At 54.2% G+C, this 27,499-nt stretch overlaps 1 protein-coding gene across 15 annotated transcripts; it reads right to left on the bottom strand.

Annotated features, from left to right (window-relative positions):
* Nucleotides 1–2,788: 2,788 nt before the first annotated feature.
* Nucleotides 2,789–27,043, bottom strand: DLG4 (discs large MAGUK scaffold protein 4). Of its 15 annotated transcripts, none has more exons than XM_086359268.1 (21): nucleotides 26,950–27,043; nucleotides 26,675–26,715; nucleotides 17,808–17,972; nucleotides 14,434–14,487; nucleotides 14,247–14,306; nucleotides 13,919–14,043; nucleotides 13,653–13,822; nucleotides 13,428–13,564; nucleotides 13,131–13,275; nucleotides 9,143–9,438; nucleotides 8,927–9,029; nucleotides 8,486–8,600; nucleotides 7,006–7,182; nucleotides 6,701–6,737; nucleotides 6,564–6,591; nucleotides 6,385–6,432; nucleotides 6,177–6,278; nucleotides 5,686–5,858; nucleotides 4,689–4,798; nucleotides 3,930–4,021; nucleotides 2,789–3,738 (listed from the first exon to the last, which is right to left on the bottom strand). In XM_086359268.1, the coding sequence occupies exons 5-21, from the start codon at nucleotides 14,274–14,276 to the stop codon at nucleotides 3,632–3,634; spliced, it is 1,995 nt and encodes a 664-aa protein (XP_086215394.1). In that variant the 5' UTR covers nucleotides 14,277–14,306; nucleotides 14,434–14,487; nucleotides 17,808–17,972; nucleotides 26,675–26,715; nucleotides 26,950–27,043; the 3' UTR covers nucleotides 2,789–3,631. The 15 variants fall into 15 exon arrangements, 13 of the variants coding, with proteins under 13 accessions (XP_086215394.1, XP_086215395.1, XP_086215392.1 ...); XM_086359269.1 differs by having other exon boundaries at nucleotides 17,907–17,972; XM_086359266.1 differs by having other exon boundaries at nucleotides 14,247–14,297; nucleotides 26,950–27,042.
* Between the last annotated feature and the right edge of the window lie 456 nt (nucleotides 27,044–27,499).

Below are 27,499 nucleotides of genomic sequence, written 5' to 3'. Positions count from 1 at the left end.
CACTACAAACTTTTTCCTACTTTACTTCCTCTACCTGGCACACTCCCCGACCCCAGACTTTGTCTCCTCTCAACTCAAAGGCTGCTCCAAGAAGAGACCTCCCTGACCAACCTGTGTCAACCAGCAAAGACACACCCCCAGCAGTCACTTCCTTTCTTCAACAGAATCATTACCTTAAATTCCCTGAACACCCTTACTTCCCACTGTCTGTCCCCACTGAGGAGACCCAAGTGCCCTGAAGGCAGGGATACTGTGTCCCCAGCATTTCAACACTGCCTGGCACCAGGGGAGATTCAAAATAAGTATTTGTTGAAGGAAGTAGACGGGGGTGAAGAGGACACAGGCTTTTTAAAAATAATAAATTGAAAAATAAATAAAAGTGGTAAGGGGGGAAGGAGTCAGCTTTTGAACTCATTGGAAAAGTCCCTAATGCTGGGAAAGATTGAGGGCAGGAGAAGAGGGCGTCAGAAGATGAGATGGCTGGACAGCATCACTGATACGATGGACATGAACTTGGGCAAATTTCGGGAGATGGTGAGGGACAGGCAGACCTGGTGTGCTGCAGCCCATGGGGTCACAAAGTCGGATACGACTGAGAGACAACTGTGTGGGAACCCACTGTAGAGAGCTCTTGATAGATTTGGAAGAATTCATCCCAAACTGCTAACACGCTTCTAAGGGGTATGTGGAATGAGACGGGGAAGGAATTTTTTAACCATATGTATTTCTATATTTATTTGCAGTTTTATAAGGTACATGTATCAGTTCTGTAATCTAGAACACAACACATGCACAAGTAGGGGGTTTTACCCCTTCTTGGTGAATTCTCCTTAACCCCTTAGATACAGATGCATTACCTGCATACACCTTCCTCGGCTCACAGCTTTCTCCCTTCGGGCCCAATGGTAGAGAATGTAAGCACAGCCTCAAACCATTTGCTCCTACACAGAACCATGCTAAAAGAAGCGTTATTGGGAAAGTGGTGCTTTCCATCCAAGCAAGACCTCAGAATCACCTAGGAAGTTTCTTGAAAGGCAGACGGCTGGGCCCGGCCCCCAGGACTGGCCTCTACTGGATCCAGTGCTGCTCAGAAAACCATGGGGCAGTCCAGAGAGGACCCTTGGTTTAAGGGTCACACCTCTGGGGACCTGTGCCTCTAGCCTTGGATCCAGTCAAGCTAGGGCAGCCCCCCATCCTCCCAACCCCCTTCCATACCTACCTCCTCACCCCCATCACCTGCACACTGCCCCTGAGGGTTAGTCTTTTCCATCCAACGCTTAACTTTGTCAGGAATGGCTACAAAAACTGCCCTTCTGCACAGTTCAGGACTTAACCACCCCACCTCAGCCTTCCTTTCTGGGGTCCCTGAATGAGAGAGAAATGGGTAGGTGGGATCCCCCCAGAGGTGCCAGCAATGGCTCATTTATGCTGTAGTTGAGGCTGGAGTAAGAGGAGCCTGTCAAGCATATGAACTGTGGCAGAAGGGAAGCTGGGAACAGTATCCAACAGAGCACCTGAGAAGCTTCAGTTAGGACCAAAAGCCAGGAACATCTGACTCCCTGAAAGAACCACATTTTCTCCTTCGTAATATATTTTATATGTATGCATATACATATATGCACGTATGCATTCTTAGTCGCTTAGTCATGTTGGACTCTTTGGGACCCCATGGATGTAGTCTGCCAGCTCCTCAGTCCATGGGATTCTCCAGGCAAGAATATTGGAGTGGGTTGCCATTACCTTTTCCAGAGGATCTTCCCTGACCCAGGGATCAAACCAGGGTCTCCTGCATTGCAGGCAGTCTTTACCATCTGCACCAAGAGGGAAGCGCACATACATACACATATGCACATATACATATATATAATGGACCATTGCCCCCTTTTGGAGAAGGCAATGGCACCCCACTCCAGTACTCTTGCCTGGAAAATCCCATGGATGGAGGAGCCTGGTAGGCTGCAGACCATGGGGTCGAGAAGAGTCAGACATGACTGAGCGACTTCACTTTCACTTTTCCCTTTTGGAGAAGGAAATGGCAACCCACTCCAGTGTTCTTGCCTGGAGAATCCCAGGGACGGGGGAGCCTGGTGGGCCGCCGTCTATGGGGTCGCACAGAGTTGGACACGACTGAAGCGACTTAGCAGCAGCAGCATTTCCCTTTTTGCCTTGTGTACCAGGGAGTTCAGAAATCATATTCATCCTCATAGCTAACACATCTGTTTCTATTTTTATCTTTGGTATCGCATTCTATTTCCCCACCCTTATTATCTGCAAAATTGCTTCAAATATCTCCTACAGAGAGGGGGCAGACATAGAGAAATCAAATTAAAAAAAAAAAAGAAATCCAATGAATAATTATGCAGCATTTCTTATGGGCACACTTCTGTGAAGGTCATTGCCAGAGCCCAGCTCTGTCCACAGAGCTCCATGAACATGAATGAACTGTCTTCTGTTTTTCTTTAGAGACTGACAGCAGACTCTAGGCTGCCCGACAAGGCTGAGACGGCTCAGAAGAGGGGTCAGGGCTGGGCTACGTTTGCAGTTCCTCTTCCTGGCTCTATCAGGGACCTAGGATGGAACTCCAGCCCCGCCCCCACCCCAGGCCCATTCTTTGCTGGAGCCTTGATCTGCAGATTCCTCCAAGGCCCCCTTCAGGCCATTCTGTTGTGTCTCCGGGGAGGTGATGGGTGTGGGGGGAGAAGGATCTGACTTTACCAGACCCATCCCTATACTCCCACCCGGGTCTCCCTCCTCACCCGGGTCCCAAATAACCAGGCCACACACTGGGTTTCAAGTATCCGTCTCTTCCTTTCACTCTCTCGAAAGAAAAAATAAATAAATTGCAGAAGGCGGCAGCATTTCCAGTCTTCCCCTGGCTCCCAGACACCCGACCCCCAACCCTGCCCCCCCTACCCTCCCCCCCAACATTCCCACTCCCTAGACCCATCCCTCCCCGTTCCCAAAAGAAAAAAGGAAAAAAAAAAAAAGAAAAAAATCCCAGGAAAAAAAAAAAAAGCCACAGTTAGACCTTCCACTCATGCAAACCGGCAAAGAAAAAAGGTAGGGGGCATGTGGAAGGCAGGGGGCCCATGGTGGAATCCCCCCACTAATCCCCCCAAAACCACCTTTGAGAAGAAAAAAATGGAAAAAAAAATGAGAAATCAAGGGACCTGGGGAGTTATGATGGGGTCAGGAGTGACCCCAGACCCTGCCTCGGGGGGAGCGCGGAGGCCTGCAGCCCTGCAATGGGTGCTCCTGGAGGGGGGCCCTGACTTTCGGAAAGTGTGTGGGAGGAGATGGGGGAGAGCAGGTGGCCCCCCAGTGGGTCTGTGTGTGCGTTGGGGGCGGGCAGGGGCAGGAGCAAGGGGTCCTAAGGAACCAGGGCTCGGGATCAGGAGCCCGGGGCTCCCCCTCAGACCCCGGGTTCCTGGGGTTCCGCAGCCCAGTTCTGGGGTGCAGGGATACATGCAGAGGAGTGTCCCCCCTCCAATGGGCTGGATCCAGTTAGAAAGGAAATAAATAAGAAGGGGTGGGAGGGAGGCTGGGGGTTGGAAGGGCTTGGGCAATTCAGTCCAGACCAAGGGCCCAGGCGGTAGAGGCAGGGCGAGTCCAGGCCAAGCCAGGGCAGGAATCAGAGTCTCTCTCGGGCAGGGACCCAGATGTAGGGGCCTGAGAGGTCCTCGATGACTCGCTTCACCTTGTGGTAGATCTCCTCAAAGCTGTCGCCCTCCACGATGGCTGGGGGCGGGGGCAGGGAGTCAGGCCCAGGGCAAAGGGCACCTTCTCCTAATTCTCCAGTCCATGAGCCATGGGATGCACCCACCCAAAGGGGATACCTCCTTCTAAACCACCCACCCTGTGGGGGCCCCGCTTTTGAATCTGTGCCAAAGGCACCTCCTGTGCTGGCCACGGGCTAGCCACAGCCTCACCTGAGAAGCACTCTGTGAATTCCTGCTCCAGCTTGGTGGCTCTGTCGAAGGCTTTGCGGGCTTGCTCCTCTGTGATCCGCTTATTAATCTCTCTGTGGAGAGTGAGAGAGACACAGACCTGAGGGTGGGTCCTGCCCTGCCTTGATCTCCTCTGTCCAGGGATGTTAAGTTGCAACCACTATTTTCTTTTTTTAATTTTTTTAAAAATATTTATTTGACTGCACCAGGTCTTAGATGGGGCATGTGGGATCTAGTTTCCTGACCAGGGAATGAACCTGGGCCCCATGCATTGAAAGTACAGAATCTTAGTCACTTGACCACCAAGGATGTCCCCACTATTTTCTTATTTAGAGCATGAAGCAAAAAATACAATTCCCAATACCCTCTGGGGCCACAGATGGGCCCCCTCCCCACGACCCACCCCAGCCAGGTGTGGCCACTTCAGGGACCTCTCCAGAACCTCATCCTTCCAGCCAGCAGCCCAGTGAAGGGATTGACTCTAACTCCCAAGAGCCCCAATGCCTAGCAGGTGTGTGCCCCAGGGGTTGCTGGGAGTTGTAGTCCCGCCTAGCCCAGGGCAGAAGAGGAGGGAAGAGGCCTGGGCTTCCCTGGGCCCTCTGGGTTCTAACTCCAATTCCCTTCAAAGGCTGCTGGAGCTGCTGTCCAGAGTTCTGACGGAAGAGCTCAACACAGAGGCCATCTAAGGCTCGGGGCTTGGTGTGGGAGAGCCGAGGGGAAACCCCCTGAGACCATACTCACAGAACATTCTCCAGGGAGCGGGGGCGGATGAAGATGGCGATAGGGTGCAGGTGGGCCGCCTGCAGCCGCCGCACGGCATTGGCCGAGACATCGAGGATGCAGTGCTTCCCCTGGGGGCAGGCAGGGTGGGTGGAGGGGGACCAGCAGGTGGTGGGGAAGGACAGACAGAGGTGGCAGGACAGGACCCACACACAGGACGTGGAAAAGTGGAAGACATGAGATTGGCCAAAAGGGAAATGAGATGGATATCAAAAGACGCGTGGGCAAAGACAGTGGAGGCAGGAAGGGTATAGACAGACAGAGTGAAAAAAGGATAGGGACAGACGGAGAGCAAGGGAGGGGCCCGCACAGGAGGGAGGGGATGGAGGGAACAGGGAGGACAGGCAGGGAGGGGACCCAAAAGATGGCGCAGAGCAAGGCCAAGGGGGCGGAGCCAGGCAGGTGGGGCAAGAAAAGGAAGGAGAAAGGAAGTAGGATAGAGGGGAGGGCAGGGAGGACGGACAGAGGACAGACAGATGGAAGGAACAAGGAGAGACAGATGGGAGGGAGGAGAGGCAGATGGAGAAAGGGGCCGTGGAGGGAAGAGGGCAGGGTGGCGGCAGCAGGGAGAAGGTGAGGGCAGAGGAGTGGGAGAGGCAAGTGGAGACCCCAGGAAAGGTGAGGGGAGAGGGGAGAGGGCCAAAGGGAAGCCAGCAGGAGGGAGGGCCCGAGTTGTGGGGGGCCAAGCCACCAAGGACAAGGCCACAGGAAGAGAGGTGAAACGGGGCAAGGAGAGGGAAGAGGGGACAGATGGCAGCATGGAGTTTGGGGTCAGGGACCAAGGGAGGAGGGGTGGGGGAGCAGGGCACCAGAGAGCAGGCAGTCAGACAGAGTTGCCCAAGAGGAGGAGGAGGTGGAGTGGAGACCCAGCAGGGAGAGAGACAGAGAGAGAAAGAGAGTTAGAGAGCTGAGGAAGGCCATGGGGGGAAGGAGGAGGAGGACGGGCCGTGGCTCCTACCTGCTCTGCCACCTCTCGCACGGACTGGACGCTGGTTCCATACAGGTGGCTATTGTACTGGCCGGCCTCGATGAACTTGTGGGCCTGAATGTCCTTCTCCATTTTCTCCCGGGACGACACAAAGTGGTAATCCCGGCCATCTATCTCGTATTCCCGCTTGGGCCGCGTCGTATCTGCCAGGAAGTCACCCCACCCACCAAAGATCTAACCACCATCCCTCCAGCTTCAACCTTGCCTACAGCGACCCCCCAGGAGAGCCCAGCTGGTCCTCCAGGGAAGGGGGCTGCTGGGGAGACCGAGGCCAGGAGAGAGGGGTGGAGCTGCCTCCCCCAGCACCTCTGGGTCGTCCGAGTCTCCGGCCTGGGACGGTCCCGGTGGACGTGAGGGTGGCTGAGCAGCACCCTTGTCTGAGAACCCCTGTGTTCGGAAGTGACTCTGCCTGTGACCCCTTGGGCCCCACCCCCCACCGCCCCCCAAGGCCCTGCACTTACGGGGAACACAGGATCCGAACTTGTCGGGGAACTCGGAGAGGAGATCATCGTTGGCGCGGTCCTTGGTGGGCCCGAGGATAATGATGGGGCGAGCATAGTGCACTGAGGAGAGCGTGGTGGTCAGGCAGTGGCAGAGATCAGGGTCAGGCAGGGGGGAGGGGCAGAGCCGGGGCAGGGGGCTGGGCCAGGGCGCGCTGCCAGGGCTCACCTTCCATCTGTGTCACCGTCTCGTAGCTCAGAACCGAGTCTTCTCGACCTAACAGGAGGCAGGGCATCTACAAGTGCCTTGGAGGCAGGGGATACAGGGCCCCCACCGGCCTTCCCGAGGACTCAAGAGAAGCCCAGGGCCCCTCTCCCCGCAGGTCTTCCCAAACTGACCCAACCTACCCTGTGATCCAGAGCTGGAGCCCCAATCCTAGGGAGACAGAGGAGGCCATGCAGTTGGTCAGGAGTTCAGACCCACGAGCTCCACCGCCCTGCCCACCTCCGCTCTTGCACCAGAGCTCCCGGCCTTCTCCACTTACCTTGGCCTTTAACCGTGACCACTCCCGTCGCTCAACCCTGAGGAATACATGGAGGGATGGGGGTAGAGAAATGCCCAGTGAAGGGCCCTCTTGCCCCTACCCCCAGGGCAGCCGAGAACTCCGTCTCCCAGCAGCCCCTGGCCCCACGCTCCTAAATGCGGTGTTTGTCCCAAGGGCTCATGTGAGTCGTGGTGCCCACAAAGGGTCAGCAGACAGATCCCCAAGAAGTTGGGGGTGGACCCACACCCTCCCTGCTGGCTGCCCACCCTGGGGCCCTTGGGAGCTTCAGGGGCAAGAAGGCTCACCGCCGCTTGCTGGGGATAAAGCCGATGTCATCAGTCTCGCTGTCGGAGTGGACCCGCCGTGCCTGCCACCACTCCTCATCGCTGGCATCAATGACATGAAGCACGTCCCCGAAGCGGAAGCTCAGGGCCTGGCTCAGGAAGCCGCAGTCCTTGGTCTTGTCATAGTCAAACAGGGCCCTGGAGGGCAGGTAGCCTCCAGTCAGTCTGGTGAGGGCCAAGGCCCCTGAGAGCCCAGAGGTTCTGCCTAGGGGTCTACAGACCCGCATGGCCACTGGTGGCTTTCCCAGAGATGCTGTGGATTCTGATGAACCCCAGAACTGTATGGGAACCTAAAGCTCTACAACTATGAACAGCCATTCAATCCTCGCTGTGTCAGGGATCAGACAGCCTACGGATCGGGGGCGATTTTGAGAGTAAGATTGAGAACAGCACCCTCCTAAGAAAGCAGCTGCCACATGCATGCACGCCAGTCACAGGGGTAACACGGACCCAAGTCCAGCTACCCTCAGCAGTAGAGTAGCCTTAAGTGACAACCTGTAAGTGACAACTCCAGGGTCAGGACAAGGGAAGGAATGACTGCAGAGACACCAGAGATGCCAAGCAAAGCACCAGGGCTAGAAAGATGGGAAGGGACTCCAGGATCATCAGCATCATCTGGGAGTCAGAACTGACCAGCCCCGGGAGCTAACTGGACCCGACAAAGAGAGAAGGGCCGAGCGAGGCTCCGGTTTGAGCCAGGTGTCTCGGCAGACAGTGGTGCCATTCAGGAAAAGAGACACCGACCGGGCAGGACAGAGAGCACGAGCGCACAGGAGAAGAGGTGAGCTAGCTCTGGGGCATGCTGAGTATGAACACCTGTGGGACAACCCAGGGATGTGTCCAGAAAGCAGATGGCTGGAGCTGCAGGTCTGGACCATGGGGAAGAGGTCAGGCCTGGGCTGAATGCTCTGAGAGACACTGGCAGAGCGAGCAGAAGGGGAGGCCATGTGAGCAGACCGGGAGCCCAGAGGGAGGGAGGGGAAGAAGCTCAGACAAATCGCCTACACCTGGGCAGACAAGAAAGAGGAGCCAGTGGGAGGAGCCCTAAGAAGGTAGCAAAATGCCACCTGGGAGACAGGGTCAGCTTGGAGAGAGCGGTGGTCCACTTCCCCTGGAATGTGTTATCCCATGGGGCTGGGCAATATTCCAAAAGTTGAGAGGCCCCCTGCTCTGCCAGGCATTAACCTTTGAGTTACCAGACTGTGTGGCAGCTGGGGGTCCTGGGGGAGTTGCCAGGGTGACTAGGGGCTAGGAAGCAGTAGGGATCACTGAGGCTGAGGCTGTTTTCTAGTCGCTAGGGAGTGTTTCTCAATGCTAACCTATGCGTCTCCAGCCCTGGAGTGGGAGGTAGGACAAGAGCCAGGCAAGACTGAGGAGGGAGAGCTGGCTGGGGGATGAGGGGCCATGAAATGAAGAGGGGCCCAGCCAGGAAGCATCCGACCTGATATAGAAACCCCTTTTGGGGTTGCTCCGCAAGGAGGCAGTCCCTGAACCCAGGCTGCTGTTCATGAGCTGTTCCCGAAGGTCATGGATCTTGGCCTCGAACCGGCTGTACTCTGAGGAAGGACAAGAAGGTTCCTGAGCTCTGGCCTCCCTACTGTCTCCCTCCCTACTGTCAGCCTCTCCCCTCCCCCTCCCCCGAACTCTGCAGAAGCCAGGAGACAGAGTTCTGAGCACCATCTGAGAGGCGGAGCTTCAGGCTTGGTTATTTCTGTTTAGTTACTCAGCTGTGTCTAACTCTTTGCAAACTCATGAACTGTAGCCCGCCAGGCTCCTCTGTCCATGGGATTTCCCAGGCAAGAATCCTGGAATGGGTAGCCATTTCCTTCTCCAGGGGAATCTTCCTGACCCAGGGATTGAACCCATGTCTCGGGCCCAGTACCTTCGGGTTTATACTGAGCGATGATCGTGACTGTCTGACCCGCATTCTTCAGGGCAATGGCAGCCTGCTCGTGGCTGGCATTGCGGAGGTCAACGCCATTGACCTAGAGAGAGCGGGGAGAGCTTGAGTCACTGGAGATGGGGGCCGGGCTCCAGCCTACATGAGCCCTGGCTGGAGGGGAGGGGGTGGTCCGGGCAGGGGCTGGTCTTCCCTTACCGAGAGGATCTGGTCCCCCTTCCGCAGCTCCCCACTGAGGTCTGCGGGGCCGCCGGCCAGGATGAAGGAGATGAAGATGCCTTCACCGTCCTCGCCACCCACGATGTTGAAGCCCAGGCCCGTGGAGCCCCGGTGGATCACAATCCGCCTCGGTTCTCGGGGGACGTCTTCCTCCCCCAGCAGGTCCTTGGCCACGGGGGAGTAGCGCCGAGGGGAGGTGGGGGTCATGGCGGTGGGGTAGTCAGTGCCCAGGTAGCTGCTGTGACTGATCTCATTGTCCAGGTGCTGGGAATAAGCTGAGGGAAGACATGGGCGGAAGGACGGATGCAATGGAAAATGCACGGAGGGAGACAACGCCCACCACTCCACCTCCTCCCGAGGAAAGCAGCAGAACCAGGCTCAGGGGAAGGGCACGTCACTATGCCAGAGAAACAAGGCTGGGGTGTAAGGGAACATGATGGTCACAGCAATGTCAGGGAGCAGGAATTCAAAGGGCATGGTAGGGGTGGGTTCTCCTAGGGGCGAGTGGATCTGAAGGGTACATGACCTAGGTATGCCAGGGGTATGGAGCCAAGGGGAATATTAATACCAGGCTTTGGGGCTTTTAGTTCAGTTGAACCATCTCTCATATCATCTATAAAATTCCTCTCCCTGTTTCCCCCACTTCCTGGTCATTCACTTGGTGAGAAAACTAGGTCATTTGTCTAGCAGAATTTCCCACCTTCTTTTAGGAAATAGTGGGAAACCCTAACAAGTAGATCACTGCTTACATCCCTGCCCTGCATCTCCTGTCAAGTGGTCACCTGTGTAGAGACTCAAGTTCAATTTTTGACAGAATTATTTCCTAGATGCTGCTGCATACTTTCTGCATCACGACATGATGCGATGTCAGGTTGCGTTTTTTGAGATACAAATCCATAGGTTGGGGTGTTGTCAGCCTGATCCATTCATTATAAAGCTCGCCATTAGCCTCTCACCTAAGAGTTTTAGCAGCCACTGACCATCACTGCCTGGACTTGACAGTTCACTGAGGATGGCAAATAGTGCCCATGTATATTTTTTTTTTTTTTTTTGAGGAAGGAACATTTATTAGTCAGAATTTGTCTGTAAAAAAGAATGTTCCCCGGTCAACCACTGGTCACTCTACGGTGCAATATGCATAGGAAAAGAGAATAAATGCTTGACTCTTACCCTTTGCTTGCCAGTATTCAGAATGTACAAGTTCCCTAGCATCTTCCAAAGGTACCTAGTTGTTTTGAAGTATCCTTATAATCCTGTAGATTTTTAAATATTTACTGAGTTTTGGTTGAATGGCCAGTTTCAACTTGGCTCCTGCCTTTGACACAACCCTTGAATATCTTCCTTGCTTTCTTCTTTTTTTAAAGGTTTAAAAGATAACTTGTTCTTTTAATGCTTTTGCTAGAAAATGGGAAAGTTCTCAAGTGAAAACTTGGTGGTTCAGATGGTAAAGAATGCACCTGCAATACAGGAGACCTGGGTCCGATCCCTGGGTCAGGAAGATCCCCCGGAGTAGGGCATGGCAACCCACTCCAGTTTAGCCTGGAGACTTCCACGGACAGAGGAGCCCAATGGGCCACAGTCCATGGGGTCACAAAGAGTTTTGCTAATATGAAAGATGTTACAAGTTCATCTTACACATTCCTTGCTCAAGTCTTAGATCTGGCCCTTTCTCCAAGGAGCCAAGGTTCCCTCTGATAGGTTATAGTGTCTAGAAACAAGGCCATGTGATTTTAATATGGTCTTACAGTATGATTTCAGATTTGGATGAAGTAGTCACATCTCATTCTTTTCCAAAAATTTCTTAGCTCTTCTCCCAAATGTAATTTTCCAGTTGGGGGTGGGGGGTGGTGAACATTAACATTCTGATGAGGATTGCATAAAATTAGAGAAAAACTTGGAGAGGGTTGAGATCTTTAGCATATTATGTTTTTTGCATCAGGAAACATGCTGTGACTTTCCAGTTCTTTAGTGTTCTTTTATGCCCTTCAGTAAAGTTTCATCATTTACCTGATATAAATCTGACACAGGTCATTTACTGATATAAATCTGCCCTCTGATCAAGCTTATCTTTCTAAGAATTTTTTTAGAGATGTTTTTAATGTGAACCATTTTTAAAGTCTTTATTGAATTTGTTACAATATTGCTTCTGCTTCATGTTTTGGTTTTTTGGCTGAGAAGCATATGGAATCATAGATCCCTGACCAGGGATTGAACTCATACCCTCTGCACTGGAAGGTGAAGTCTTAACCACTGAGCCACCAGGGAAGTCCTCTAAAAATTTTATAGCTTTTTTCCTATAGCAAAAAGGATCTTTTTACCCATTATATTTTCTTATTGCTAGGAAGTCACTAGTTCATGCTTTTTATCTTACATATAGCCACATTCTTAACCCTACCTATTATTTTTAAGGTTTTCATTTAATTTACTTAAATTTTAATCTAGATGGACATAAGTATAACTTATAAATAACAATAAGTTTGATTCTCCCCACTGAAATGTAACATTTATTCTTTTTTCTCTTGCTACCCTGCCTGAAATCTTTACAGCAGTGATTCGCAGCAGGGTAATTTTGCAGCCCCCCTCACCCCCAGGGGACATTTGGAAAAGGGGACGACAGAGGATGAGATGGCTGGATGGCATCACCGACTCAATGGACTTGAGTTTGAGTGAACTCCCGGAGTTGGTGATGGACAGGGAGGCCTGGCGTGCTGTGATTCATGGGGTTGCAAAGAGTCGGATACGACTGAGCGACTGAACTGAACTGAACTGAAAGACACTTTTGGTTGTTCTGACTGGAGGGGAAGGGTACCACTGTCATCTGGTAGAGGCCAAGGCTGCTGTTAAACATACTATAGTGCACAGAACAACGCCCCCCACAACAAAGAATTGCCAAGTACAAAAATGTGAATAGCCCCAACGTTGAGAAACCCTGCTCTAAAGCAATGTGGACTAACAGTAGCAGGAAGAGGCTTCCTTGCCTAGTTCCTAACTTAATGGACACACAGATAGGATTTTATCATTACAATGTGTTCACTGTTGATTTCTGATAACACTTTTCAATCATGTTAAGGAAAACTCCTCTGTTCCTAGTATACTAAGTTTCCCTTTCAGAATATGACGTTGAATTTCATCAAATGCCTTTCCCACATCTGTGTGAAATGAACTTACTGTTTTTTCTACCTTTTTTTTTTTGCCAAGCCACGTGGCAGATGGGATCTTAGCTCCCCAAAGACCAGGGATCAGGGATCGAACTGGTGGCCCCTGGAGTGGAAGCATGGAGTCTTAACTGCTGGACTGCCAAAGAAGTCCTTCCCTCCCTTAACTTTTTAAATACAATGACTCATACTTAGAGGTTTCATAATATGGAAACACCTTTAATTCCCTGAAATGAACCCAACTTTGTGACAACGTTACTCCCTTAATATGCCCCTGTGTTTGTTTTGCAACTATGTCATTAGAAACTTTTACATCTCTGTTCAGAAGCAAAATTAACCTATACTTTCCTCTTTTTTTTTTGGCTGAACCATGGGGTTGCAGGATCTTAGTTCCCTGACAGGGACTGAATTCAGGCCACAGCAATGAAAGCCCTGAATCCTAACCACTAGGTCACCAGGGAGCTCCCTACTTTCTTACATTATCCTTGTGACCATTTTCAGATGCCCTTATAAAATGAAATATGAAACGTTTTATCTTCCCCTATGCTCAGAAAAAGCATAAGAATTACCTAGTCCATGAGGATTTGATAAAATTAGCCATAAAACCATCTAGTGCCTTCGGGGGGAGGGACTATTGACAATCTTTTCTAGTTCTTTGACGGTGACCAATTTTCCATCTATTCTCCAACTAAAGGAAGTGATAGAGGTTCTGGCCAGTTCAGGGGAAGGATCTGAAGAGGCAGGGTCAATGGGGATGTCATGGGGTGACTGGTGGGGGGCATGGGGAGCTCCAGGGTTTGGAGGGCTCTCACAGGTCGTGATGTCTGGGGGAGCATAGCTGTCACTCAGGTAGGCATTGCTGGGCTTGGCCACCTTTAGGTAGACCACATCGTACGTGTTCTTCAGGGCTGCCACGGCATCCTCATGCATGACGTCCTCCAGCCCCACGCTGTTGACCTGGGGCCAAGGGAAGCAGAGCTCAGACAGAACCGGAAACAACCTCAAGATGGACGTGCTGAGGGCGAGCCCATCAGGAAGGTTGAGCAGGCACCAGGCCAGCAGGCAAGACCCAGGTGTGGGCTAGAAGAGTGATGGGGGCCCCCACTCACCGCTAGGATCTTGTCTCCGATCTGTAACCTCCCGTCCTTGTGGGCAGCACCCCCTTCGATAATCTTGGTCACATAGATGCTGTTATCTCCAGGGATATGTTGGTTCCCGACACCTCCAGCGATGCTGAAGCCAAGACCTGGGTGGAGGGAGGGCAGAGGTGGGTCCCCAGGTCCCCTGGGGCAGAGGATAGCGGGAGGGGGGTGGCAACCTAATTGGGTCGCTACCTTTAGGCCCCTTGATGAGCTTGATCTCCATGAGCTTCTCAGCCGGAGGCTTCCGGCGCATGACGTAGAGGCGGACAATAGAGCCTGCCTCTTTGAGGGCCTCCACCGCCGCTGAGTGGGTCACCTCCCGCACGTCCACTTCATTGACAAACAAGATGCTATCGTTGACCCTGAGGGCAGCAAGGTGGGCCTGAGCCAGGAGCTTCCTGCCGCCCTGGTCCTCCCTTTCAAGGGAGCCAGCATCCTAACCCGTCTCCTCTCCCCACCTGAGACGGCCGTCCTGGGCTGCAGCCCCACCGGGAATGATCTTGGTGATGAAGATGGAAGGGTCATCGCCGATGTGGGGGTTATCAGTGCCACCTGCGATGCTGAAGCCCAGACCTGAGTTACCCTGGGCAGAAGGAGGGGAAGAGGGTCAGCTCCCCTCACCGCCTACTCTAGACTGGGTGAGAGGGGAGGGGAGAGGGTTGGGGAGCTGTGACCGGAGCAGGAAGGGACAGGGTTAAGAGGCTGGCCACTGAGAAAACACGGGCACAGAGAGAAGCACAGACAGGGGGCAAGGGGGGAGGACCTGGGCTGCATGAGCCTGCTCACCCTTTCCAATGTGATCTCCTCGTATTCCATTTCCCCCTCTGTCCCGTTCACCTGCAACTCCAGCACGGGCCAGAAACACAAAAGCCATGAGACAGACTTCCTGCCTGAGCACCTGACCTTACCCTGCTGCTGGGACTTGGCCTTCCCTCCTCCCTTCTGTAAAAGCCCCAAAATCTAAACAACTCACATATCCTGGGGCTTCTAGGGTATCTGTGTTGACAATCACAGGGGGAGAATTGGCCTGTGAGGGAAAAAAGGAGATGAAAAGCTGCCTGAGCCTTGGCTCAAGAGGGAGCCCGTAACCAAGAGACCCCCCCACCATGGCTACCCTCTCAGCCTCTTAACCTGGCCCGCTCTGTTCCCCTCAACTCTCTGAAGGACCCAGCCTTGATCCACGTTACAAACACACAGGTACACGTGCTGGCCCCAACTCTGCCCAGCCCAGGCCCCCTGCATGTGGAAGGAGGTGTCTGAGAAGCAGGAAGAGAGAGACAGCCAGATGGGGGAGCAGCAGATGGTATAGAGCCGGGAGTGGGGGGGGCCGGCTAGGGGGGGGGAGCTTCTCACCGGATGTAACACCACAGAGTGCTACATGCCTTATGTACTACACACACATACCACAGGGCTCCTGTCCATTAGGTCCTACCCCATCCCTGTCCCTATCTACCCATCAACACCCAGATCTTTTCATAACCCTCCCTCAGACTTGCCCCTCATTTTCACACACATGTGCCCTAAACCCTGGGCCCCTGGAATCCGGGGTTCCCCAAGATGCAGGCCCCACCCTCCTTCTCGCTCACCCACCATTCAATCTACTCCTTCCTCTTGGGATTCTGTTGCCAAGCAACGGTATCTAAGCCCAGCCAAGGCCTGGGGAGACCCACCTCCTGGAGGCCTGTCGCCAGGACAACGGGAGGAGGAGATGGGGCGTGGCCTAAGAGCGACCAGATTCCCAAAGGCCCCGCCCCCCCTCCCGCCCCAGGTAGCCCGGCCGAAAGAAGTCCTGGCTGAAGAGGTTTGAGGGCGCAGCGCCTCCTGAATAACCTTCCTTCCACCCTCCCTTAAGCCCCTCACCCTACGCAGTGGAAAGAACGTCAGGAAAGGGGAGTGGTGAAAGACATCCGGGTCCTAGTCTCTCATTACTCTTACCCCCACCCCTGGCCTATTTCATCCGGGAAAGGGTTAAAGTGGGGTGTGCCCAGTTCCCTGACGTCAGTCGCCTCGACACAGCAGGGTCTCTAGATTCTAGGGCAGGGCCGCTTTAGGCCGGTCCTAGGGGCTTCCCCAGTTGCCAGGGCAACCGAAGCCATGTTTCCATAGCAATGGGGGAAGGCAGCCAAAAGCCTCCTTCCGGGGTCCCCAACCTGTCTCCTCCTTAAACAAATATTTATTTGGAGCCTACCAAGCGCAAGGCACTCATCAAGGATTCCCCAGACTCCTCGCTCTCTCCTTCCCAAGGGGTCTTTCTTCTCTCCTACTGCGATATCTCAGTACTACATATTTTCAAGCTCCGTAATAGATTTCATACCCATAAATATATTAAATCCATTCTCTGACCCTTCAAATCTCAGCAAATGCTACTGTCCAGCCAATAGCCACTGACTGCCAACATCCCATCCGCGTGTCCCTCCTCTGTCCCACAGCCTGTCCTCAATTGCCATCCCCATCCTTACCCTAGACGTTCCTGCCCCAGGCTCCATCTTTTATCCCCAACTACCTTCATCTCATCTCATCTGCGTAGCTGTAGATAAAACACCCCTCTCTCCACCCGACACGATATATCTTCCAACCCCAGCCTCCATTCTCCATCCTCTTCCCCGCCCTGTGCCCCTGTCCAGGCCCATTCGGCATCAGTCTCCTGCTCTTATCCTCCATCCTAACTTATGATTCCTCAGAGAGATCACCACCACTCTCTCTTACTTCATTCTCTGACCCTCAAGATTCTATACCCAAATCACAATCCTTCATTCTCAACCCTCTGAAAACTGAGGCTTCTCCTGTCCCCCGGCTCAGGCCTTGTTGTGGGTCCTCCCTCCTACACCCAGGGCCTCCAGCACTCACTTCCCTCTGCTTCCTGGATGCAGATTCCAAGTCTCCCTACCTCTGTACGACCACTTTCGCTCCTCTTCTCCTCCCCTGGGGACTGAATGGCCCCATCTTGAGGAAAAAAAAGCATCTCTAGTCTTCTTTCCTTAGTCCTTGCAGCCCTCAGCCATCCACAGGAATCCTCTGCACTCATCTCTTCCTCTCCTTGCTCTCGATCAGCTCAACCTCCTCCCTGATACCACATCTCATCCTTGCCTGTCTCCTGTCCTAGGACCTCTAGGCTTCCTCTCGTCTCTCCACTTTTCTACCTGCAGGAAAATTGTATTTCCCTCTCCAACTACTCTCCTACCACCTCCTTCTCACCCCAGAACCTACTGCAGCCCAGCCTCTGCCTCCTTATTCCCAGGCTCAGGAACTCAGGAACCTCCTCTCCATCTTCTTGGTGAAACGTCGACAACTTCCCCCTTGCCGGGACATCCCACAAGATCCTAGAATCTCACCCCTGACCCCAGTGTTCCTCTGAATCTCACAGCCAGCCTGGTACACTTCATTCCTCCCAGCCTACACCCCCAGAAGAGGAGACTGAGGGGGAAGAAGATGGGAAGTGGCCTGGAGAATGGAAAATCTCAAAAACAGGGCCTCCCCAGGACTGGAGAAGGGAAAACATACTGTAGGCACAGAAAAGAAGGGGAAACAGGTGGTGGTGAATAATAATGCCCGGGGAGGAGCACAGAAAGAAATCTGCATGGAGGTAGAATCCAAGAGGAGGAGAGAGAGAAGGCATAGGAGGAAAGGACAGAAGTGATGAGTAGGGAGAAAGGGAGCCGGCTGACCCAGGCAGAGGACTCATCCTGGCCAGAGCCTGAGCTGGGGATCGGGGAGAGGAAGAAGGAGAGTGCGTGGGAGGAAGAGAGAGACAGCATCCAGCACCAGCCAGCAGAGAGGAAAAGGCAGCGAGGAGGGAGGGCACAGGAGGGTGCAAAGGCCGAGGCAGGGGACAGAGGCAGAAACGCCGGGCAACCAGAAATCTCAGGCCAGGCAGATGGAAAAGGCTGGAGAGCCAGGCCCAGAGGCCGGAAGCGGGGGGAGGAGGCAGCGAAGGGCCAAGAGCAAATGAGGGCAGCAGGAGTTCTGAACAGAGCTCAGGACACAGAAAATGGAAACGGAGGTGGGGGTGTGTGAAGGAATGAAGAGGGCCCGGGCGCGGGGAGCATCCTGGGGAACGCACACATCTCAACGCACGTGCGCGCGCACACACGCAGACACACACGCACACACACAACGGCTGTAAACTCTACACCCTCTGCCACTTGCCTAGCCTCTGTTTCTCCTCTTTGGGAACCAGGTGTTTCCAACGCCCCCAATGCCCCCTCCCCTGGCCCCAGGAGCCCAAGCCCAGCCCTCCAGTCCCAGCCACCCCCCACCTCTGGCTCTCGCCCTACCGGGCCTTGGGGATAGTTGTAGCTCCGAGGCTCCGAGGGCTGCACTGGGGAGGGGGCCGCCTGAGTCTCCTACCTTGATGGGGGAGAAGTGGGCGTGGCCCACGACCCCTTGGACGGCCTCGAGGTGGGACAAGTTCCTCTCCGCCACGTGCACCAGCTCGGGGGCGTTTACCTGGTTGGGGAGGTGGGCCGGGCTGTGCTCCAGAGGGGGCGTGTCTTCATCTTGGTAGCGGTATTTCTGGGGACGGGGACGGAGGCGTCACGGGGGCCGGCCCAGCGCCTCGGGCTCCAGGCGGCCCGCCCCGGCCGCGCCTCCGCTCCCCAGCCTGTGCAGTGCGGAAGGCCCTGGGGCCTGACCAGCTCCTCCCCCTCCCTGTCCTCCAGCCCATTGGCTCCCCTCTCTCCACCCTCCCCACAGCCCCCTCTCCCGCCAGGTCCTTGGCACCTCTCCTCTCTTCCCAAATCCGCACCCTCCCCGCAACTCTTCCAACTCCCAGCCTAGGACCCCAGCCTTCTCCCCAGCACACCCCTCTTCTGAAGTCCGTTTCTTCATCCCTTCCCCAGAGCTCCAGCCCCTCGGCCACGTGCACCCCTCCCCTTCTCTACCTCCATCCCCAGCATCTTTGCTTACCTCATCAGCTTCCCCCCACCCCCAGCTTCCTCTATACCTTAAGCCCATTCCCCGTGTTGTAACCTCCCTCCTTCGAGTTGCTTCTCCCATTCGGTACTCCATCCCACCCCACTCCAGCCTCCTTGCCTCAGTCTCCCTACTGCAGCCTCTGCCCCAGGAAGAAATCACTCCCCAACACTTTGCATGCCCCGGGCAGGGACCGCAGTCAAGCCCTTCAACTAGCAGGTACTTGGCACCAGCCCCCCTGGCAGGACAAAGTTAAACCGGTCCAGCTGGCCTTGCTGGTTCCCAAGTCTTCGGCAAGGGGGCCCCAGGACTCCCCCACCTCTACAAATGCCCAGAGGCCAGCCAGCTAATCGGATATACTAGAAGAAGGGGGAGGGTGGGGGAGGAACAGAGATGGTAGGGCTCAGAAAGGGGGCAAGAATGGATGCCAGCTTCCAGGTTCAGTGACTGCGGAAGTGGGTAGAACCTCAGAGTAAATTCCTGGTCTCCCTTTGGCCTTTACGAGTGAAAGACCCAACCTGACCCCTGATTCCCCTTCCTAACTCACTGCATGCCATCTCAAGGGCCTCCCTTACTAGCTTAATACAGACTCCAGTAAATGAGATTAACGGAGGGACCAGAGAGGAGGGCAGCTGGAAACAGTAATGAAGGGTAGCGCCTCTGCCCCTCACAGAAGCAAACCCTCCCCAAGGCCAGGTTCTGTGGAGGAAGGGGAGGTTACCATGTGTAGGGCTCTCTCAGAGACTGCAGAAGACAGAATACGCTCCCCAGTACACATGGGTAAAAAGAGAAGGCAAGATTTCCCTCTCAAAAAAAGTATCTGAAAAGCTGAGAGGACCCCAACATTCGGAGGACAACAGTTACAAAATCAAACTGGAGGAAGCTTATCAAGGTCAATGCCTGACACAGAGTATGATTCTGAAAATTCTGAGGATGAGGAACCAAGGCTGAGGATGTAGTCCACTTTGGCCATGGTTAAGGACAAAGTAAGAGGATAGGAAGAGGAAAATGGTCCATTAAGAGTCTCCAATCCAGAACACAGAGACAGCTGAGATCAAGGAGCACCTTGATACACTTTGTTTTAAGGCTGCACCATTAAGCATGCAGGATCTTAGTTCCCTGACCAGGAATCAAATCCACGCCCCCTGCAGTGGAAGTGTGGAGTCATAACCACTGGACCCTACCAGGGAAGTCCCACCTTGATATGTTTGAAGTCTTAAAGAAAGAAAAGGGGCTCATCAAGGTACACTTTGTTTTCTGGCCTTGGAGACAGACTTGGAGGAAAAACTCCTAGCTCCCTCCAGGTTTCCATACGAAGAACACAAAAAGTGGAAAAGGGAAGTTAGGGGAAGTAGAAATTAAATAATCCTCCTCCAAGCTGGGCCCTCTTGGGTAACAGAATTTGATGAACTGAAAGAGGTTGTTGTGCCACATTCTGAAAAGGTGGTCTTCAGCCTGGATAGTGCAAGAGCTGAGGGACAGAGCCCCAAAACTGGAGGGACCAGGGAGGGAAGAAGGAGACAAGGAGATTGCTCTCTTCTCTCTTCACAAAGCCCCCAATTCCCTGCGTGACAACTGAGGCAGGACCAAGGGTTGCAGCTTCAAGTTTTTGGAGTTTGGGACGCAGCAGGGAGGGTTTGAGCCCAAAGCCCCTCCATCTTCGCCCCACCTCACAGAGAAAATTCCTGAATCCCGATGAAGAAATGTCAGGATGCACACAATGAAAATGGAAGCGTGGAAAAGGACATTTCATTGTTTATTCTAAAGAGGAGATGAAAGAAAATTTGTAGCACACTGAGACTGCAGACACCTCTCCCTTCCCTACCCCCGTGGGGAGTGGGGTGTCTGGGACTGAGAAAAAGGCTCCTCCTGATCTAGTGACAAAGTCAGGGAGATGGGGAACAAGGAAAGGATACCAGAGTTCCCAGAATGTGGCTGAAAGAGGTTAGGGCCTATGTTCAGTCCCTGGAAATTTTTAAAGTAAATGTAGTAAGGAAAAACCTCTGGAGAGGTGGGGGTGGGAGAGTCATTAGGAAACTACAAACTGGGAGGTGGGGGTTGAGGTCAGCACCTCTCATCCCAGACTAAAGGACTACTAACGCAAGGCAGGCTAGGAAGGAGGGTCCCCTCTTTACGCTACTGGGGCTCAGGGCCGTGACCAGCGACAGCTCCAGTGCAATTGGGACCAAGTCTGAACCCCCAATATATTAAGGCACAGGTAATATTATTAAGGTACAGGCATAGGATAAGCCAAAGGCCTGGGGTCGCTGTTGCTTTTCCCTTTGGCCCTCTCTTCACCGCCCCAGTTGCGAGAATGACCTGGAACGGAGGCTTGCACCCCCAGAATAGAGGGTTGTGAGTGAAAGTGAATGATCATAGGAGGGGCGACCCACTGCGCCTGTCCGCGAGACACTGCCACCCAAAGACCCCGCCAAGCAGAAGGAAGAGCGACAGCACTTGAAGGTTGCACCCCGAGATTTGGGGGGTCCGGAAAGAGGGGAGCGGGGCCGGAGCCCGTACCGCGGCACGTACCACGCAGAGACACATGGAGGCGAATCTGTTCCGAGTCGACATGGAGAAGGGGAGGGGGACTGAGGGGAGGGGATGGGTGGGAGAGCAAGGGTCCCGGGGTTGGGGAGGGGGAGGGGCAGAGGGGCGGGGGCTGCGGCGGCCGCGGCAACTGGAGGCTGCGGCCGGAGGTGGGGGGGTGACGGCGCCTGCGCAGTGCGGGAGAGCGTCACGATGGGAGAGAAGGGGTGCGGGGAGACCCTCTTAGCCATCAACTTCCCCGGTTCCAGCTGTTTGTCTGTGAACTCCACCGTGCACAGTATACTCCTATTCATTCACAAATACAGACATTCCTAAAATTACCAATGTAACGCTCTGGTTCTCTGGGATCCCTTATGCTAGCTAATCTCCCACCCCTAAAATCACCAAGCCCCTATTACGAAAGCTCCCTGGACTCTCAGGGGGCAGGGAAGCAAGCAGCACTTCTCCCGCAGAAGGACCCCCAAGGGGTCTAAACTGCCTCCCACAATCCCCTGCACCCAACCTCCCCAATGACTGTTAATGTAGACAACATCCCCACAGATGTCAAGACGCCTCCTATTTTAACCATCGGTATAGCCCCACAGGATAGCCAGACAACGTTTTCCAAGAGTTGAAGGACCACAGATCCTGTTGTGCCCTCAAACTAATCTACCCTTTAAATCATCCCTTTTAAAATTATATCTGTTCCCCCAGTCTGCTAACAGAGACCTTGAAATTAGTGCAGCTATTACCCTTGTTCTAATGTAAACATCCAAATAACCAGTCCTCAAATTCATTTGGGGTCCCCTCTCCAAATCCTTGAACCTAATGAGATACTCATGACTTTTCTAACATACCATGCCCCAGTACCACCAGATCCCATTTCAGGGAATACTTAAGGGACCTTAAAGTTGACCTTCTGAATTCAGTTGCAACCTCTTCAGTTTATTACCAGACTTCTAGACTAAGAGATATTTCTCTATTCCTTTTCTGTACTCTTTAAATGTATACATTATTCCCTTTTCTGGCTGCCCTCCCCTACATCTCAACATTTCTACCCCCCCACCCGCCATGACTCTGAATTTCAACTTTGTTGGAAGATTACTCCCAAATATATCTATCTCCCCCACACCTACGTCTCAAAAAAATATTTACCAAAATAAGATCTGACCTGCAATTTCCAGTGGCCCACAAATCTCCCGTAACACCCCAAAATGACTGCCTCTGATTTCTTCCATTTTGTCCCAAACTGAACCCGAAAGCATCTCTTCTAAATATTCTCACATTGAACTCCCACCTTTTCAACTCTTAAAGTCCAGCGAGCAATCTCCTAAAATCTGCTTCTCTGGCTTTTCTAAAATGCCTACAAATGGTAGAGAGGAGGGATTTCCCTAGAACCTGACACATGCCCCCTCTCTTCCCGTTGACTGAAATCTGTTAGATACGCCCCCACGATGACCCCCAAGGTCCTAGTTTCATATCTGGATAGAATGCTTGTATCCTCAGAGGGAGCCAGTGCAGAAGGGGTTGAACTGGAAATTCCTTACAGAAAAGAAAATGCACAGGCCCTAGTTCTCCACCAGTGGGCGCTATGGCCATTAAGACCCTCCCCCATCCCCCATTTCCTTTTTCCCTCCATTTTCCGTTTCCCCGTTGCCTGGCAACACAGCAATCAAGGACTTTGCCGTCGCCTAGCAACCGTCTCCCTGGAACATAGCGTTGAGGTAGGAGGTTGTGCTCTGATGAAATCTTAACAGTCCTCCATCTTAGGAAAACTGAGACGTCAGATCTCCCAACCCCCGGATTCTCCTTTCCAAAGACCCCTGCTCCCCGCAGTTTCTTAGACAACAGGCCCCTCAAACCCTGTCTCCTCTTTGCACGTGGGACCACGCCACGCCCCTGCCGGGTCAGCCCCGCCCTCATTTACCCAGTCCTAAGGCCCCACCCCTTTCTGAGGTTGTTTGCCCGCCTCCCTTGGTAGAGTAAGCCAGACCCCGCCCACCTGCCTACAGGAGACCACGCCTGCGTCCACTTCCCGCCCATTCGCTCCCCCGGCCTCGCCCACACTGCCCCCTCCGCCACGCCCCAGTCGACCAATGAATGAGGCCGTAGGCCACACTGCCCCGCCCCCGACACCTTAGCTTTGCCCAATAAGGACCACCCGGAGGGTTTAACCGCTTCGCCTCCGGGACTCTAGCCAAATACCCCCAGTCTTTCCCCACTTTCCTCCCTCCCCCACTTGTTCTGCTCCGCCCTCCGCCACCCTCGCCCGGCCCTCAAGTCCGCCACGCAACTTCAGTCGTCGCCGGTTACCATGGCAACGGCGGCAGCAGCGCGGGGAGTAGGGGGAGGGACGGGGGCGGAGTGGGAGAAAGAGATGCTCAGAAACACCGGCAGAGAGCGAGGCACAGAGTAAGATTAAGTGATAGCTATAAGGCAGAGTTAGCGCAAGGCACAGGGCCTGGCACATAGTGGGCATTAAATAAATATTCCTTAAATTACTGCGGCAGAAATCTAAATATAAGCGATGAACGATGGAGGAATCAGATGTAGCTGGGAAGCTCAACGACCGCAAAGCATGAGCACCCTCTACCCCACCCAGCATTCTGGGGGAACAAATGCCATGTGCCCCCCCTGCTGGCTCTTCCAAAGCTAACCCTCCGCTGCCCTGGATAGAGATGAACCACAACTCCCAACAGCCCGAGGGGCAGCAACCCTCTAACATTGACGGTTCTCCTGCCTCAAAGCCTTATGGGACTTGGAGTCCCCGCCATCCGAGACTGACAAGTTTTCCGGCCAAGGAATGTGGCAAGCCTGGGTCTCCACGCCTCTGTAAAACCCCAAAATGCATGATCCTCTCTGCGCAAGACTCTTTCCTTCGGGGATGCTCAACCCTGAGCTCCATCGAAGAAGCAGGATTCTTGAAGGGAGATGAATAAACCCACCCTCCCAGAATAGCTACCAATGCAGACAAGGCCCTCACCCCCCCTCTCATATGTGCGTTCACGTGTTGGAAGCAGAGCCCACACATTGCAACTGGCTTTCTGTGTACACCTGCACATAAGGGACCATAGCCAGGAAGCCTAAGGCTAAGGGGCAGACTAAGGGCAGGAGTCAAGAGGAACTGAGGCTCAGACAGACCTTAAAGGAGAGAAGGCCAGAGAAACTGAGGCACAAAAATCCACTGCATGGGAAGAAGAAGGAATATGGGAGAAAGCCCAAGCCCACAGAATGGAGGATAAGCAAGTAGCCCTCAAGAGAGGGTAGGGACTTGGACCTAGAGGTCCTCAGCCTTCAGTCTCCTCCAACCATGCTCACACATGCACAACACATGTGTAGATGCATGTGTATACATGTATGTGAGTTTGTGGCAGGGAACATGTGTGTCCTCAGCTCCCTGCCCTGAGAATCTGCAGTTCCCACTAAATATAACCCCCTCCCCAGCCTGTGACTCACCCAGACCCCGCCTCCCCGGCCCCCACTTCCTGTCCCACCCCCCAACCCCCAGCTGCCTGCCACTCGCCCAAGCCTCCAGGCTTCCAGCTTTCCAGTCCCAGAGTCTTAGAGCCAAGACCCAGGTATTCTGCAGCCCACCAGAAGCTTGCCAGTGTTCCCCATCCCGGAGTTCCTGCACTTGGCAGGCTCACAGGGACACCCTTGTACAGATCTTCACTGCTGCCTGCCTGGCCCTCCTCCTACACCTTTTCACCCCAGTAATTTTAAATCCAGGTGTCCTCCCCCACCTTGATCCCAAGGGTCAGGGGTAACAGGAACATTCCCTTCCATCTGCTCGTCTCCCTGTTTCCCAACCAGGGTAGATACAGTGTGGGAGGAAGTGAGGATGCTGGACACCTGCCTGGGCCACCCCAAAAATTTTCACCACGCACCTGGTACCCCTCCTCAAATCCCCTCTCCCCAAGCCTCTCATCCTCTTCCAAAGAAGCTGGCAACCTCAGCTGCTGCAGCCTCCTATCTCCCCAGGGAGTACCCCAACCCTAACCTCACCTGGTCCAATCCCTCAGGTGATTCTCTCAGGTTCCAGTTCCCTGACAACTCCCAACTATCCCTATTCCATACGACTGACCCTGAAATTAACAGTCCCCTCAAATTAAGAGCACCCCCAAATGCATATAAGATGCTTCTTTTATAATCTGAAGGCCCACTCCTTCCCTGCCAGCTGACACCCCCAGACCAGTCAGGTACTCACAACCAGTAACCTTCTACCTTCAACCCAGGAGCCCCCTGAAATTGGACAAGGCAACTGGAAGCCAGCTTGTCCCCCAGGAGGGAAGAGGAACCCCCCCTCACATAGTCCACCTTCTAACATACACCAAGCAGGGCTCCCATGTGAGCCAGGCTTCTCCTTAAATAAGTCTCCCTCAACATCATTGATGAACCTCAAAATCCACCAGATCCCCAAGTCACAGAATACCCCCCAATTTTCCATTTCTCTACAGGTACAAAGGGATCACTCCAGGGGGCACCTGTGGCCAAACCCAGCATTATCTCAGATGTGAACCCCAAACTAAATTATGACCCCCCCCTCCCATCTGCTGATGCTCTCATTCCAGGGCCCCCAGCCGCAGATTAGGCCTGACTAACCCCTCCCCACGAACTCATACCCTCCCCCCAGTTTACAGGCTCCCCTATCATGCTTACCTTGGTTGTCACTATACAGAGACAGTCCATGTTGGGGGGCCTGGCCGCGGCGGCGGGTAAGGGGCTCTGACTTCATCGGAATTTCGTTCCTCCCCTCCGTGGGTTCTCACCCCTCCCCCCTCCGCACCCCACTTTTGCAGGGGGGGCCAGGATGGGGGGAGGGGTGAGAGGGGAAAGAGGGGGTTGGAGAAGGGAAGGGTAGGGGAGCGTGGGAGGGAGGGGAAGGGGGCCCTAAAAGGGGTCCCCAGTGGAGGGGAGGGGGCTTAGGGAGTACACCCCGATTCTCAGGAGGGGCGGGGGCACCGGGGGCTGGCAGCCCCGGGGTTCGGGGGCTGGGGCATGAGCTAAGGTGGGGGAGGGGAACTGGATGTCGGGGAGCCCCGGGGTAGGGGAAGGTCTTGCCTAACGGCCAGGGGCTAGGGGCCGTGGCGGGGGAGTAGGGTGGGGGGGTCGGAGGCGGCAGCGGCCGAGGGAGCCGTGGAGCCGAGGAGGGAAGGGGAGAGAGGAGGAGAGAGGAAGCAGGGGGAGGGAGGGAGGTAGCGAAGAGCGAGAATGGGGGGGTGCCTCGGTAGAGTTAACTCCTTCCGCGCTGGCAGGAACCCGGATAATGGGAAAGGAGATGGAGACAGGAGCCCAGAGGCCCTGAGGCAAACATGGAGTCCCGGCCAGCCACTAGCGAGGACAGCAGAGAGGCAGCGAGGAGGGAGTTTATTTCTCAGAGAAGGAAGCACCCACCCAGCCTCTCAAAGACTGGGAGCACCCAGGGTGGTTGAGATACTGGAAAGAGGCCATGGTAGGGGGTAGGGAGTGAGGGAGGGGCTGGCAGGATGGAATCCCTGGGGGCCTAGGGCTCCCTCAGGATTTATAGGAAGAAACCTGAAAATTGATTGTGTCCTCGACTCTTAAGTGCCTGAAACTGGGGCAGGTAAAGAAGAGGGGGAAGCAGGAGAGCAAATGGACTACAGGACTGGAAAGAGAGCACTCCCCTTGCCTCTGACTCAGGAGGCCGTCCCCGGGGACCCTCAAGTCTCAGGTTCTTATTAGCAGTAGTTTGCTCACCCCTCCAGCCCTGCTGCACCCTCAGGAATTCAGAGCCCACCCCCCAACTCCCTTACCTGACTCTCTGAGATGGAAGCCTCATAATAGTCCAGGATGTCTGTCACAGGAACAGAGCTTGAGTTACCCCTCCCACCCCAGGCCTCCCTGGCCACCCCTGCCATCACCTCACCTCCATCCCCATCAGGTAAAAGAGGAACTCCTCCAGTCAACACTGGTGGACACTGACCCCTGATTTCCAGGTTCCCAACCAGCCCCCAAGTTCAGTAATCGCCCTCGCAAGCACAGGCCAGCCCTTGTCACTGCTGCCCCTCAGAAAACTGGGGCTACTTACCCAGCAAGGCTTGGAAGAGGTCACTGTGCAGCACCGTAAGGAGAGGGGGTGCCCATCGCAATAGTGGGGGTGCTAGGAGCCAGAGGGCCGACTTGGGAGCTGGTGAAATGCAAGTGAGGGGGAGGGGTTGGGCCAAGGAAGAGACAGAGGGACCAACACACTCACACACACTCACCTCCTCTTTCCCAGCCTTTGCCTTCTCACCCCAAACTCTCTAGAAAGGTCCAGGGAGAGGGATCCCTGGGTCCCAGGCCCCACCCACCCCCAGGCCTCCCCTTCACAAGGACGCCTGTTTTTCACCTCTTGGTCCTGGTCCCTCAGACATCTCTCTCTCTTCTCACTTTAATCTCTCTAATCCACCAGGGTTAGAGTTGAGCTGTCTTCTCCCCACCCAGTGTGAGCTGTCAGGTAAAGTAGGCAGTCTCTGACCCACCCACCGTCCCATTCTTCCGGGGTCCCCAGTTACTATCACCACCACCACCTTCCTCCTTATACCCTTGGCCCCTCTCCCCAAAGCCAGGCATGACCACTACATTTTCCTGAGGGCCAG

This window comes from Bos grunniens, chromosome 19 (assembly GCF_055505025.1).
Source record: "Bos grunniens cultivar Pamir isolate PY7600 chromosome 19, Bosgru_T2T1.0, whole genome shotgun sequence".
In the NCBI taxonomy this organism is placed as follows: Eukaryota; Metazoa; Chordata; class Mammalia; order Artiodactyla; family Bovidae; genus Bos; species Bos grunniens.
This window is presented reverse-complemented; position numbering and strand designations above follow the sequence as displayed.

Bases quoted from the DNA above. Each gene is read 5' to 3' on its own strand.
- DLG4 (XM_086359257.1), bottom strand. From the start codon at position 20,945: ATGTCGACTCGGAACAGATTCGCCTCCATGTGTCTCTGCGTG. The intron at 13,823-13,918 runs GTGGGGAGAGGA...TGCTGCCCTCAG, and splicing joins GCCCAGGACGGCCGTCTCAG to GGTCAACGATAGCATCTTGT. The intron at 9,030-9,142 runs GTAAGGGAAGAC...CGCTCTCTCTAG, and splicing joins AGGGGGACCAGATCCTCTCG to GTCAATGGCGTTGACCTCCG.